The 15,399-nt window shown below is 44.6% G+C and overlaps 1 protein-coding gene across 11 annotated transcripts in view; it reads right to left on the bottom strand.

Annotated features, from left to right (window-relative positions):
- The window catches only part of LOC140460367 (uncharacterized), a 45,473-nt gene that overhangs the window by 19,276 nt on the left and 10,798 nt on the right, over positions 1–15,399 (bottom strand). For 4 of the 11 annotated variants that reach the window (XM_072554867.1, XM_072554868.1, XM_072554863.1 and 1 more), the window contains exons 3-4: positions 12,586–12,950; positions 506–3,003 (exon numbers count right to left, since the gene is read on the bottom strand). In XM_072554867.1, coding sequence (XP_072410968.1) covers positions 1,433–2,608 — 1,176 coding nt within the window. In that variant the 5' untranslated portion in view covers positions 2,609–3,003; positions 12,586–12,950 and the 3' untranslated portion in view covers positions 506–1,432. Of the gene's footprint in view, positions 1–505; positions 3,004–6,300; positions 6,364–12,585; positions 12,951–15,399 lie in introns of those variants that run through there. The other 7 variants (XR_011954031.1, XR_011954033.1, XR_011954032.1 and 4 more) reach the window with 4 other exon arrangements.

Here is a 15,399-nt window from a genome sequence, read left to right as displayed (position 1 = left end):
AAATAGAAATAGGATTTTCCACTGGTAGGTGAGCAGTGGAAATGCGCCCCAATAAGGGCGCATGGCCTCAAAGTTTAGAGGTAGCAGGTTTAAAATTGAACTGAGAAGAAACTTCTTCACTGGAGGGTTGTCAATCGATGGAATTCCTTGCCCAGGGAAGTATTTGACACTACTTCAGTAACCACTAGAAGATAAATCTTTTATTTTTCAAAAACGTAAGGGATATGGTGAAAACGCAGGTAAGTGGAGCATAGTCCACGAAAAGATTAGTCATGATCTTATTGAGTGGTGAAGCAGACTCGAAGGGCCGGAAGGCCGACTCTTGCTCCTAGTTCTTATGCTCTTATGTTGAAATCAAAAGCTTTTGGAGTGTAGTCACTTCAGCAGATGAAGTCATGAGAAAACAAGTGCAGGAAAGAGAATTTAGATAAATGAAAGACAGAGCATCTCAACGGTCAATTACTTACTCCCATTCCTATTTCTGATGATCTTACTACACAGCAAGTTGTGTTTTCCAAACATTAATTTTATTTCCATCATTTAAAAAACAAATATTTAAGATGAACAGTTTGTGTCCAAGTGGAGGAAAAACATTGTGGCCCACAACAATTTATACAGCACTGTGAATATCATAAACTAGATTTGTCACTGAGTCACTCAAGTAGATACTAGAAAGGAGAAAAACTCATTCTGACGTCCACTACAGTACCTTGTACTATTCTTCACTGAACACTGCAAATGCTTTCCTTTTCAATTTAATGATCCACCTCTATTTTGAACGCCATAATCGAATCTGACTCCAGCACACTCTCTGGCAGACAGTTCCAGAGGTCAAAGTATTTTCAAACATTAATGGAGTAAGTTTTGGATCCGCCCCAAAGACAATTCCGATGGACTTTTGTTTCCAAACATTTACAGTAAGTTCTTGGTATGGACACATTTCCAATTTAGTGTGTTTATTAAAATTTTATGACATATTGGGGTGGCACACTGCTTAGCATTGCTACCTCACAGCGCAAGGGACCCAAGTTCAATTCCAGCCGCAGGTAACTGTCTGTGTGGAGTTTGCATGTTTTCCCTGTCTGCACAGGTTTCCTTCCACAGTCCAAAGAGGGGCTTTGGTACATCTGTGTGGACCTCCTCCAGATAACAGAGGGCAATGGGGCACTGTGAGGATCAATAGATCAGACAATCAAATCAGTCAGCAAGTTCTCTCCGGGAGACTTGTCTCAAGAAAGGCAGCGGTTTCTTATCTCATCCATTCTCCTACCATCCACAAACTCCACAGACAGTCACCCCAAGGGTGGAATTGATCCTTGGTTCCTGGTGCCATGAGGCAGCAGTGCTAATCACTGAGTCACCATGGGGTTGCAGTCCAACGGAAAACAAATAGAGTGCACCAACTCTCCCACTGCACCCACTGTTAGGAGAATCAGTCCTGGGGGGGACTCATGGCACCATCAGTGGCAGAATCTGATTGTTGTGAGCGCTGGTGCCCCCGCTGGTGCTTCCGCAAGTTGCGGGAAAATGTAAACCTCTTCCCGCACTCAGGGCAGCTGAAGGGCCTCTCCCCAGTGTGGACTCGCTGGTGCTTCAGCAGGGCAGAGGAATCACTGAAGGCCTTCCTGCACTCGGGGCAGCTGAATGGCCTCTCCCCCGTGTGGACCCGCCGGTGGGTCAGCAGTGTGGAGGAGCGGGTAAAGCCCTTCCCGCACTCGGGGCACGAGAACGGCTTCTCTCCGGTGTGGACGCGCTGGTGCCTAAGCAGGGCAGAGGAATTGCTGAAGGTCTTCCTGCACTCGGGACAACTGAAAGGCCTCTCCCCTGTGTGGACCCGCAGGTGGGCCATGAGGTTAGAGGAAACAGCAAAGCCCTTCCCACACTTGGGGCAGGAGAACGGTTTCTCACAGGTGTGGATCCGCTGGTGGGTCAGCAGGTTGGAGGGCTGGGTAAAGCACTTTCCACACTGGAGGCAGGAGAATGGCCTCTCCCCAGTGTGGACCCGCTGGTGCCTCAGCAGGTGGGAAGACCTGCTGAAGGCCATCCCACACTCGGGGCAGCTGAAGGGCTTCTCACCCGTGTGGACCCGCAGATGGGTCAGCAGAGCAGAAGAGCGGGTAAAGCCCTTCTTGCACTCGGGGCAGGAGAACGGCCTTTCCCCGGTGTGGACCCACTGGTGTCTCTGCAGGGTAGAGGAATCACTGAAGGCCTTCCTGCACTCAGGGCAGCTGAATGGCCTCTCCCCTCTGTGGACCCGTTGGTGCTTCAGCAGGTCCGAGGATTTGCTGAAGGCCTTCCCACACTCTGAGCAGGGGAAGGGCCTCTCCCCGGCGTGGACGCGCTGGTGGGCCAGCAGGTGGGAGGAGTAGGTGAAGCCCTTCCCACACTCAGGGCAGGAGAATGGCTTCTCCCTGGTGTGGACTCGGCGGTGGTCCAACAGGTGGGAGGAGCAGGTAAAGCCTTTCCCGCACTCGGGGCAGGAGAATGGCCTTTCCCCAGTGTGACTTCGCCGATGAATCTCCAGGACAGATGGGGCATGGAAGCCTCTCCCGCAGTCGCAACACTTCCACGGTTTCTCCACGGTGTGGGATTCCTCTGGTTTCACCATGGCCGCAGCTACAGCCGCGTGTACGGCCCCTGCCCGCAGTAAATTCCTCTTTCCTGGCCGTATAACTGTTTCAGGCTTTACACACAGTGCGCTGTAACAGAAGAGACTCTCATTCAGTCCCACTAATGCTGAAAATGGTCTGAAACAGGAACCAAAATGTTTTGCTCCTTCTCACAGAATCATAGTTGAAAATCGTTGAGGCCCCGATGGATTGAGTGACTGTCAGACATTGATGTGAAAGTGGGGACTGCAGACACTGGAGAGGAGTTGAAAAGTGAGGTGTTGGAACAGCATGGCAGGTCAGACAGCTTCCAAAGTACAGGAGAATCGACGATTCAGGCATAGGCCCTTCATCTGTTGATTTTTAAACTTCAGTCTTCAGATCTTCAAATACTCTGGAAAAAGAGATTACAAAAGTCATCATGGTCAGTCCAGGGTAGAAATTCAGAACAAGCTACTCCAGTTTCTGCAGAACATTTTTTTCTTATGCTGTTCCACAAAATTGAAAGCATCCCACTCTCTCTCTCTCTCTCTCTCTCTCTCTCTATTCTCACTCCACTCAAACGAATTGTCCTGAAGGTGCTGATTCAGGATCTTACAGGGACAGAAAAAGCAAAAACGTCAGGACTGACATCTTCGAATTTTGGATAACACCATGTGAAAGTTAATATCTTTCAGGATATTGGGATATTGCTGAGAGTGAGCAAGTCTGATTTTGGGAGCAAAAGAAGTGTAAATTCAGGTTGAACCTGCAATACAGCTTCTTGATAAATAAACAGACATGAATTGGTTATCGTCCCTATGGTGGGTGGGGGTGGTGGTGATGGTGATATGTGGTGGGTGGAATGAGACATCAAGGCATTGACACAGACAACCAGAGAGAAACTGAACACACAGACATGGCAAACGATAGTGGCAAGCCAGAGTTAGATCTACAGCACAGAAACAGCCCCTTCGGGCCAACCAGATATCCTAGCCTAATCTAGTCCCATTTGCCAGCACTTGGCCCATATCCCTCTAAACCTTTCCTATTCATATACCTATCCAGGTGCCTTTTAAATGTCATAGCTGTATCAACAACCACCACTTCCTCTGGCAGCTCATTCCTTACACACACCACCCTCTGCATGAAAAGGTTACTCCTTAAGACTCTTTTAAATCTTGCCCTCCTCCACCCTAAACCTATTACCCTCTAGTTCTGACTCCCTCACCCCAGGGAAATGTCCTTGTCTATTTACCCTATCCATGCCTCTCATGATTTTCTTAATGACTCTCAGTCACCCCTCAGCCTCTGGTGCACGAGGAAAAACAGCCCAGCCCATTCAGCTCAAACCCTGGCAACATCCTTTTAAATGTGTTCTGAACCCTTTCAAGTTTCACAACAAGATTCTGATAGGAGGGAGACCAGAACTGCACACAATATTCCAAAAGTGGTCTACCCAATGTCCTATCAGCCACAACACAACTTCCCAACTCTTATCCTCAGTCAGAGGATTGGGAAAAAGTTTTCAAAACCCACAAAAGACAACCAGGAAAGAATGCAGGGACAAACCAAATTTGAGGGGCAGCTTGGAAGCATCAATGAGAAATTGGCGGACTGGGTTTATTGGGGATCCGTACTTCTTGAGTACATATACGTATTTCTCTTCTGCTCTTCGCAGTTCCTCTGGGCTGCAAAGGGTGATGGCTCACTAAATAATCTCCTGATGCAGCTTTGTTTGTGGGTGTTGTGATGATTGCTTCTGTAGTTAGGTATTTGGTTTGTGTGTATTGTTTCTTGTAGACACTAGTTTGAAGTTCCCCATTGACTGTTCACTCTACTGTGACATCTAGGAATGGCACTTTGTTGTTGTGCCCTTCCTCTTCAAACCAGGAGCACCCCTCAGGCCCATAGTCTCACTACCTGGAACACCAGTATACAGACTAGTCAAAGAACTCCACCGAAGACTAAAACACTGAGTAGAAGATTCATGCCACTCCATTCACTCCACCCAAGAATTCCTGAACACCAAAGACACCAAGATAGAAGAGGATGAAGTAATGCTGTCTTTTGATATAACAGCCCCGTTCACATCCATTATCATCAACGTGGCCAAAGACACACCGACTACACTACAAGAACCACCAAAGACACAAACACCAAACAGCACCAACTTCATCAGCAAAGATAACATTGTCAAGCTTGTGGACCCGTATCTTATCACCCACTTCACATTCAATAACAAGCCCTACAAACAAATCAACAGAACACCCATGAAACCACCAATATCAAGGATCCTAGCAGAAACAATAATGCAGAGACTCGAACAAACAGCCCTCCCAACGCTCCAACCCAAACTTTGGGTCCGCAACAGTGATGACACCTTTGTCATCACAAAATGAAACACATTTGGGGAAACCTACAACACCATCAACAATATCCTTACTGGCATAAAATTCACTAAAGAGGAGAACAACGACAAAGTGCAATTCCAAGATGTCAGTAGAGCAAACAGTCAATAGGGAACTTCAGACTAACATCTACAGGAAAACAACACACACAGACCCAAGTACCTAATGCAGAAGCAAATCATCCCAAACAAATCTGCATCAGGACACTATTTCAATGAGCCACTACACAGTGCACCACCCAGGAACTACAAAGAGCAGAAGATAAATACTTATACAACATATTCAAGAAGAACGGGTACCCAATAAACCCTGTCTGCTGATTTCTCAACAACAAACTCAAACAAGCAGACACACGTGCAGAAACCCGAGCCACATTACCTTACATCAAAGACATCTGTGAAATGATGTCCAGACAACTCAAACCTCTCAGCATCATGGTAGCCCACAAACCTACCAACACACTTAAGCAGCAGCTAATGAACCTGAAAAAACAAATGTTATTTACAAATTACCATGCAAGGAAGTATAGACATGGACTCTGCCCTCATAGTTCTCTGTAGCAAGAAATGCTGGGATGAGATAAAGATTTTTTTCAGTCAGAAAGAGGTGACTCTGTGGAACTCATTGCCACTGAAATGAGGCAAGTAACTGAGTGCTTTTAAAACAGATAAAGATAGGCTCTTGATTAGTAAGGGAATCAAGGGTTACAGGGAGGAGGCAGGAGAATGGGATTGAGAAACATTGGCCATGATCGAATCGTGGAGCAGACTCAACAAGTCGAATGGACTGATTCTGCTTCTGTATCTTATGGATCTGTAACCACAAAAGATCTGACTTAATTTTCACTACTTTTACTGTGTTCCTGTCGTATTTATGGCAAGCGTGTGGCAATATGTTGTAGATTTCTCAAGCTAGATCTTCTAATTTCATATCAAATATTGATAATTGGAGCTAATATTAGAGAGAGTAAAGGTGTTTATTTCTTGGATAAATAAACCTGCCATGCATTTTAAGCTTAAACCTTGCATACTTGCGAAATTAGCGTTGCCATTTTGCCCGCTGTTATCAAATCTCCAATAATACTTCCCTTTTACTTGATAACCCAGTTTGGGGAAATAAACATAACTGAGGTTTCGTGTTTTATTCAAGCGCTTTAAGCTTTTGATATAATGATTTTAAGCCATCTACACAGAGTGTGATTGAATTTCTAAACTTAAGTAACAGCCTTAAAGTATTGTTATTTGTGTCACTCACATAACTTTAATGTAAATATTGAATTAAACTTATTGAAAAGAACATACTTGCTGAATTAGAGTCAGCATTGTTTTCATTGCTTTGTCCATTATTCCCTTTCACCTCATGACCTATTTTAGAGAAAGAAAAAGATTGCATATGCTGGAACATTTACTTTTTTTGGCAATATTATAAAATGAAGAAAGCAGTTCAGTCAACTTCAATCTTCATCCAGTCACTTTTTAGAAAAGGTTTTGAGCAAGGTTACAAAATAATAATGCAAGGTTACCTAATTTGCAGCATTGCTTGAGACAGATTTAATAGTACAAGAAGTTATGATCTCCATTCAGTAATGTCTTGATTTGAAGATAGTTTAAGTTAAGCTAAGGGTGTTGCAGAAATTGAAGTCATTGTGAAAATGTTACCAGGGAAAACATTGGATAAAAAAAAATCTGGTTTGAGTTTCTTCTTTGGGTATAAACAGATGCTGGATCAAAGTATCCTCCCAATATTCTAAAAATATGCCCACAAAATAAACACAATGCAACCTAAATAAATCAGGCCCAAAAGAAATTCAGAACCCACACTAATATATGGCAAGGAGGAAAGTTTTAGACTACAGGATAATAAAGATGGGTTGGTCAGATGAGCAGAACAATGACAGATGGAGTTCAATCCTGAAAAGATTGAGATGATACATTTCAGGAGGTCAACATGTTAAATCACAAGAACTTAGAATGTACTGAAGATCAGAGTAAGGTACATATGTTCATAGATTCTTGAAGGCAACGGGACACGTGGATGAAATGATTAAGGCGGCATATGAAATACTTGCCCTTAATAGTTAATGCATTGAACACGAGAGCCAGGAGATCGTGATGGAACTGTACAAGACATTAGTTGGGCCACAGCTGGAGTAGTGGATCTGGTCGTCACATTATTAGAAGGATGTGATGGCACTAGAAAGGGTGCAGAAGGGAATACTAACTCAGGGTGGTGCATGTTGGTGGGTTTCAGCTATGAGGGTGATTAGATCGGCTGAAGGTATTTTCCTTGCAGAGAAAGCTGGGTGAGGACCTGTTTGGAGTGTACAAATAAGACACTTAGGATCTAGATAGGAAGAAACTTTTCCCCTTGGTGGACGGCTTCAGCAACTAGGGGACATAGATTTAAGGAAAGAGATAGGACATTTTAATGGAATTTAAGGAAAAATATCACCTAGAATGTGCTGGAGATGGATGAATTTATTTATGGGAAGAATTGGTTTGTTTGAAGGGATGGATATAATGAAATAAAACTAGTTCAGAAGATCATTATAATGTGCTAAGAAAAAGAACTGGAGGTCGACGTCCAATAGTGGAAAGAATCTAAAGAAGTTTCATTGTCCCATCTGAGAAAAACAATTCTGCTAAACTTCTCAAACGAACCCGAACATGTGTCAAAACTTGTTTGTTTAAAATCAATTGAACCTATTCCAAGTATTTAGGAAAATGAGAATCATCTTTAATCCTGGCCCTATTGTCTACAACCAAAAGTGATAGAAGCTTTTTCAGTTTTATTGAAATGGAGTTGTCAGAGATATTGGCTCATTAGAAGAGCAGAAGAGGGTTGTTTGAGCTTATTGAGCAGTTTGTAGACTCAAACAAGGATCCAGAAAACAATTTTCTATGGTACAGAAGCAAGGACTAATAATTAAAAAGGATTGATGTTGGTATTGTGTGTCCAAGTGTCTCAGTCTTCAAAGTTCTAGATAAGTTAAACTTCTGAAAAATTGAAGGTGTCAAAGGAAAATCAAGGGTTTTGGGGAAAAGACAGGAAAATAGAATTGAGGGTTATCAGATCAGACATGATCTCACTGAATGGTGGAGCAGAATGGCCAATACTGCTATTTCTTGCGGTAAATCGATCTGGGAGTTGATAAAAGCTTTTATATGATTTTTCTTTGTACTCAGCAACATTTTGTATTTGGAAGAAGTTGGCTTTTGTGTTGGATCTCAAATAACGCTTGAGGCTCCACTGAGAGTTGTTTAGCAACTGAGGTTACATATCATCAAGTTAAATCAAAATAAGCAGCAAAATATATGGTAAAAGTGTAGGTGTGACTGCTGAAGGCCAAATAAAACATTTTCAGTCGCAAAAATGTCTTTACTCCATAATGTTTCATTTTACATGCAGTCAGCAACAACTCAAGCCAATCAAGGTGTCGCAGAGTAAAGTTAGGTCTCACCATGACAGCTGACATGTCTGCACAATACTGTTGTAGCGCTCTTTAACCACAGGGTATATACTAGTGATTCATTTATTTTGCACTTTCCCCAACACCCCAAATTAGGTTGAGGTTTGTTACAGCATCCTGATGGGAAGCCCGATGTAACGTGCTCAGATTCTGCTGCAGTAGTGTAATGTGTTAAATTCCCAATGATTTCCAAAAAAAGTGAAAGGAAGTGGTTGCATGTGTTGACCCCACAGGTATTATTGATATTGGCTTTGAGATAGGGAACAACCATCACTTCCCAAATTGTGTTTTGTTTGCACAGTATGAAAAGCATTCTATTTTTAGACGGCCTAAATGCATACATAGTTTCTTATCAGCGTACCTTAAAATCAACATTAAAAAGCACAAACAATTCATTTTCACTGTAAATTACATATTTTAAAATCAAATATTGCAAGACATACAAACACATCAAGAAGTCAAAATTTGTGAAGAAAGCACATCTTTTCTGACAGTTCAGACAGGGAAAAACTTTGTTCTTGTGGTGGTCAGTGGAGACTTACTCGATCAAATATTAATTACCAGTGTATCTCACATAGATGCTGTATAAAACCAAGATCTTATTGATCACTGTTGACAAAATTAAACCTATTGACCTGACTCTTTACAAAATAAGAACATATTTTAGTACATAACATTTTCCCATTATACAGACATTTGCAGTCGTGCAGTTATGTGAAAAGAAACTGCGTTGTTAATTTAGTTTGTTGCTCCACTTCAGAAATGTTGTCTTCATTTATTTTGAAAAATCAACCCTTCCACTCTTTCTAAAGGTACATGACACTTTAATTTTTTTTTCTTTGCCAATTTTTTTTCACCAATAAAAACATTCACTTTTTTGGCATTGGGTGGGGGAGCTCTGCCAGATGCCAATTTCTTGCTGAAATTGTTTCACTTGACATGAGTCTTGCTAATAAATGACAGCAACAACAGCTAATACTGATGATAACATTTCAACAAGAGTATACCAAGGTGCTTCACATTATGTATCAACCAAGTTGGAGAAATGTGAGGATCTCCTTCTCGGCCTTTCCCCTCAGCTGAGGTGTGGTGACCCTCAAGATAAACCACCACCAGCCATCTCTAATGAGAGAACAGTCTAATCTTCTGGGAAGACTGTGATGAATGTGTTTAAAGTTGAAAGACTGTTGAAATATAAGGGGGCGGCACGGTGGCTCAGTGGTTAGCACTGCTGCCTCACAACACCAGGGACCCGGGTTCAATCCCATCCTGGGGCGACTGTCTGTATGGAGTGTGCACAATCTCCCAGTGTCTGTGTTGGTTTCCTCCGGATGCTCCGGTTTCCTCCCACAATCCAAAGATACACAGGCTAAGTGAATTGGCCATGCTAAAATTGCCCATAGTGGTACATAAGTCAGGCGTAATTGTAGAGGAATGGGCTTGGCTGGCATACTCTCTACAGGGTCAGTATGGAGCTGTTGGCCCGAAGGGCATATTTCCACACATAGGGATTCTATGACTGTAACAAACACTACATCTGACAAACAGGTATAAAACTAGCCACCAGGATATATGAACATCTGACAAACAGGTATAAAACTAGCCACCAGGATATATGAACCACAAAAATACATGATCCACTACCACTAGTATCTTTACACACAGACAAAGGAGGATACCATGTTGACTGGGACCATACATCCATCCTATGACAAGCCACTGTCCTATAAGCCAACCAGAAACACACACAAGAATTCCTTGGAACATGTCATTCCAACTGGAAATCTATTGATTTGGACCCCATCTACCATGCTCTGAGAAAAAGAACGGAAATGATATCACCCACCCTAAGAAACCAAAAGACATAAATAGAAAGCAGGACATAATACCAGCGCTTCACTCGACTCACTGATAATGTTACCTAGTATGGTGATGAAACATCTGAAAATGACCTTCCAGCTCAGCGAGCAAACTTACATCCAGAATGAGAAAATTCTAGTTGATACAAAGGCTGCCACAAAGTTGGAATTCTCACCCAGAAATGACAGTTGATGGTGCCCTCACCAAGATGGATGCTCGCGCTCCCCGCCCCAAGACAACATGCGTCTTGCCCTCACGAATATGGCGACCGGTTGCCCCCAGAGGTCCTTCCCAAACAAAGTAAACACTGGGCCTGTGGAGCTTTTATGCGCGGCCTCAGGCCTCCCCTTGGAGTTTATAAACTCCCCAGTCTCCCTCCTCCCACGGTTTCCAATCCTCCCCTGTTTCACTGTCTCCTCTCTGTAATAACAATGACTGCAGATGCTGGTAACCAGTCTAGATTAGACTGGTGCTGGAAAAGCACAGCAGTTCAGGCAGCACCCGAGGAGCAGTAAAATCAACATTTTGGGCAAAAGCCCTTCATCAGGAATAGAAACAGGGTACCTACAGTGTGGAGAGATAGATGAGAGGAGGGTGGGGATGGGGAGAAAGTAGCAGAGAGTACAATAGGTGAGTGGGGGTGGGAAGAAGGTGATAGGTATGGGGGGAGGGGGTGGTGGAGTGGATAGGTGGAAAAGAAGATAGGCAGGTAGGACAAGTCATGGGGACAGTGCTGAGCTGGAAGTTTGAAACTGGGGTGAGGTGGGAGAAGGGGAAATGAAGAAATTGTTGAAGTCCACATTAATGCCCTGGGGTTGAAGTGTTCCGAGACGGAAGATGAGGTGTTCTTCCTCCAGGCGTCTGGTGGTGAGGAAGCAGCGGTGAAGGAGGCCCAGGACCTCCATGTCCTCGGCAGAGTGGGAGGGGGAGTTGAAAAGTTGAGCCACAGGGCGGTGTGGTTGATTGGTGCAGGTGTCCCAGAGGTGTTCCCTAAAGCGTTATGCTAGGAGGCGTCCAGTCTCCACAATGTACAGGAGACCGCATTTGGAGCAATGGATACAATACAATGATATTGGCGGATGCGCAGCTAAAACTTTGATGGGTGTGGAAGGCTCCTTTAGGGCCTTGGATGGAGGTGAGGGAGGTGGTGTGGGCGCAGGTTTTGCAATTCCTGCCGTGGCAGGGGAAGGTGCCAGGGTGGGACGGTGAGTTGTAGGGGGGCATGGACCTGACCAGGTAGTCACAGAGGGAACGGTCTTTGCGGAAAGTGGAAAGGGATGGGGAGGGAAATATATCCCTGGTGGTGGGGTCTGTTTGGAGGTGGCGGAAATGTCAGCGGATGATTTGGTTTATGCGAAGGTTAGTAGGGTGGAAGGTGAGCACCAGGGGCGTTCTGATCTTGTTACGGTTGGAGGGGTTGGGTCTTAGGGCGGAGGTGCGGAACGTGGACAAGATAGGTTGGAGGGCATCTTTAACCACGTGGGAAGGGAAATTGTGGTATCTGAAGGAGGAGGCCACCTGGTGTGTTCTGTGGTGGAACTGGTCCTCCTGGGAGCAGATATGGCAGAGGCGAAGGAATTGGGAATACGGGATGGCATTTTTTCAGGAGGTAGGGTGGGAAGAGGTGTAATCCTGGTAGCTGTGGGAGTCAGTGGGTTTATAAAATGCCGGTGTCAAGGCGGTCGTTATTAATGGAGATGGAGAGGTCCAGGAAGGGGAGGGAGGTGTCAGATGGTCCAGGTAAATTTAAGGTGAGGGTGGAATGTGTCGGTGAAGTTTGCTCAACCTCCTCGCAGGAACACGAGATAGCACCAATGCAGTCATGAATGTAGCAGAGGAAGAGGTGGGGAGTGGTGCCGGTTTAATTACTGAAGATGGACTATTCTACGTAGCCAATAAAGAGAAAGGCATAGCTGTGGCCTACATGGGTGCCCATGGTTGTCCCTTTGGTCTGGAGGAAGTGGGAGGATTCGAAGGAGAAATTGTTAAGGGTGAGGACCAGTTTGGCCAGATGAATGTGTGTGTCGGTGGAAGGGTACTGTTGGGGACGTCGGGAGAGGAAGAAACGGAGGGTTTGGAGGTCCTGGTCATGGCGGATGGAGGTGTAGAGAGATTGGGTATCCATGGTGAAGATGAGGCGTTGGGGGCTGGGGAAGCAGAAGTCTTGAAGGAGGTGGAGGGTGTGGGTGGTGTCTCGAACGTATGTGGGGAGTTCCTGGACGAGGGGGAATAGGACAGTGTCGAAGTAGGTACTCACTGTCTCCTCTCCCCGGGCGCTCAGGCCTGGCGACCTCTCCGGGATGTTTCCGTTCTGAAGGAGGATCACTGGACCCGTAACGATTCCTCGGATTCTCTTGACACATGCAGCCAGGGCTGCTCAGCTTTTCCAGCGGGTCCTGTTCTTGTTCCTTAAGCCGCCGGCGCCATTCCTCTCCCACACTCAGTAACACTGCCTTTGTCCCACTACATGGCCTACACTGCACATGCGCCAGCTCACAAGGGGCTGGGTGACCAAACCGTGACGTCACCGCGCGGGTAGTGGGCGCGGTTCGACGAGGCAGCCAACCAATCGGAGACAATGGGGGCGGGGCCAATGTGTTCTCTGCTCCCCTCGCCAGCCACCTGAAAGGGAGGTTTTTTCTTTAAGTTTTAACGTAGTTTTTAAAAAAAATTTCAGTCTTTTCCGAAATGTTATTCCAGACCTCGAAGGCTAAAACATTGGAAAACTTGCAAACATAAACGAAGGGATACTAAAAAAAATGAATAAAGATAAATTACGAAAGAAACCGAGCGCAAAATATCAAAAAGAATAGCAAAAGCTTCTGTTGGTATGCAAAAGGGAACAGAGTCGCTCAGGCCCCTTGGAAGATGAAATCGGTGAGTTAATAGGAGGAACACTGAAATAGCAGAGATGTTAAGTCAATCCTTTTCCTCAGTTTTCAAGCTGGAGGACAATAGTGCCATTCCTATTGGAACGGGTAAGTCAGAGGTGATAGAAAGGATAGAACTTAAACAATCAACGTTGAGAGGGAAAAGGTACACAGCAAACTATTAGGATTGAGGGCAGACAAGTCCCCTGGGCCTGACGGCCTACGTGCCAGGGTACTATATAGACTTTAGTATGGCATTTGAAAAGATTCCCCAAGGGAGACAGGTTCGCAAGGTTAGTACCACGGAATACAGGGAGAACTAGCCATTTGGATGCGGAACCAGCTCACAGGTTGGTGGTGGTGGAGAGTTGCTTTTCAGACTGGAGGCCTGTGATCAGTAGTATACCACAAGTATGGGTGCTGGGTCCGCTACTTTTCATCATTGATATAAATGCTGTGGATGTCAATAAATGAGGTATAGTTACTAAGTTTGCAGATGACACCAAAATTAGAAGTGTAGTGGACAGTGAAGATGCTTAGCTCAGAGGATAACAGGGTGGAGTTTAATTTAGATACATATGAGGCACTGCATTTTGGAAAAGCATATCAGAGGAGGACTTATACACTTAATGGTAAGATCCAAGGGAGTGTTGCTGAACAAAGAGACCTTGGAGTGCAGGTTCAGAGCTCCTTGAAAGTGGAGTCACAGATAGATAGGATAACGAAGGCGGCGTTTGGAATGCTTTCCTTTATTGGTCAGAGTATCAAGTATTGAAGTTGGGAGGTGATGTTGCAGCTGTACAGGGCTTTGGTAAGACCACTTTTGGAATATTATGTGCAGGTCTGGTCTCCTTCCTGTCAGAAGTTTGTTGCTAAACCTGAACGGGTTCAGAAAAGATTTAGAAGGACGTTGCCAGGGTTGGAGGATTTGAGCTATTGGGAGAAGCTGAATAGGTTGGTGCTGTCTTCCCTGGAGGGTTGGAGGCTGAGAGGTGACCTTATAGAGGTTTATAAAATCATGAGGGACATTGATAGGATAAACAGACAAGGTCTTTTCCCTGAGTTGGGGGGAGTCTAGAACTTGATGGCATATATTTAGGGTGAGAGGGCAAAGAAATAAAAGGGACTTAAGGGACAACTTTTTCACGCAAAGGGTGGTGTGGGTATGGAATTAGCTGCTTGAGGAAAGCTGGTATAATTACAACATTTGAATGGAATCTGGATGGAAGGGTTTAGAGGGATATGGGCCGAGTGCTAGCAAATGGGACTAGACTGTTTAGGCTAACTGGTCAACATGGATGAGTTGGAGTGTTAAAGTAGGGATTTGAGACGGCCAGGGAATCCTTTGTGGAGTCAGACCTACAGTCTCTCACGATTCGCCCCGGAGTTCGTACTCAGAGTCTGGAATAAAAGAAAATCCTCTTACAGGCAGTTTAGTTTAATTTTCGTGAACCCCTTTATTTACCAATAGCTCCACTGATACCGATAAGCTAAACTAGCTAGGTTCTAGTAACCTAGGAGAGTAGGGGACCTAACTCTTCAAGTACCCTGGCAGGTTACTCTGATGTATTGCTACAAAGCGGTTTCCTTTTCACAAAGGTTTACAAAAACATTGCATGTTCTTAATTCGTAAGGAAGAAAAGTTAATTGACAGGTCTCCGAACGCTTGACTAATCACTCCTACAGGCCCTAAGCCATTCATCAGGTGGGAAAAACATATCCAGCCGGGTTAGGTGCCTGCTAGCGAGATAAACTCCTAACATAAAGAGGTACCAGTCTGAGCTAATTGGAGAGTTCCTAACCTTGCACAGGTCACAAGTCAGATACAACTGTTTTCCAAAACGGCTTCTTAGCAGGAGGGCAAACTTTTGACCACAAAATGGCTTCCTGACACATTGTGCCTGAATCTCTTCAATGTTAGGCCGAGAATAATTTCTAAGCTAGGAGCAGACTCCTGCTTTTTCGGCACTGAATCATACTGTACCTGAGGCTGAGATGTTACCAAAAAGTTGCATTTAAACTGATTCATTAGTCTTTGAATTAAACATGCTCTCTTTTCAGGGTTGTGATTCAAATAAGACATAAGATCTGATTAGTTGGAATTGACAGTGGGGTAGTCTGAAAGGTCTGTAGAGTGGTCTGCAAGAACAGCAAGTAAATTAAAGCTTCGTCAACATTACCTTTTACAGAGTTCATATTTA

The sequence above is a fragment of the Chiloscyllium punctatum genome, chromosome 36 (genome assembly GCF_047496795.1).
Source record: "Chiloscyllium punctatum isolate Juve2018m chromosome 36, sChiPun1.3, whole genome shotgun sequence".
Taxonomy (NCBI): Eukaryota; Metazoa; Chordata; class Chondrichthyes; order Orectolobiformes; family Hemiscylliidae; genus Chiloscyllium; species Chiloscyllium punctatum.
Note: the sequence above shows the minus strand (reverse complement) of the source record. Positions and strands in the feature narration are given on the sequence as shown.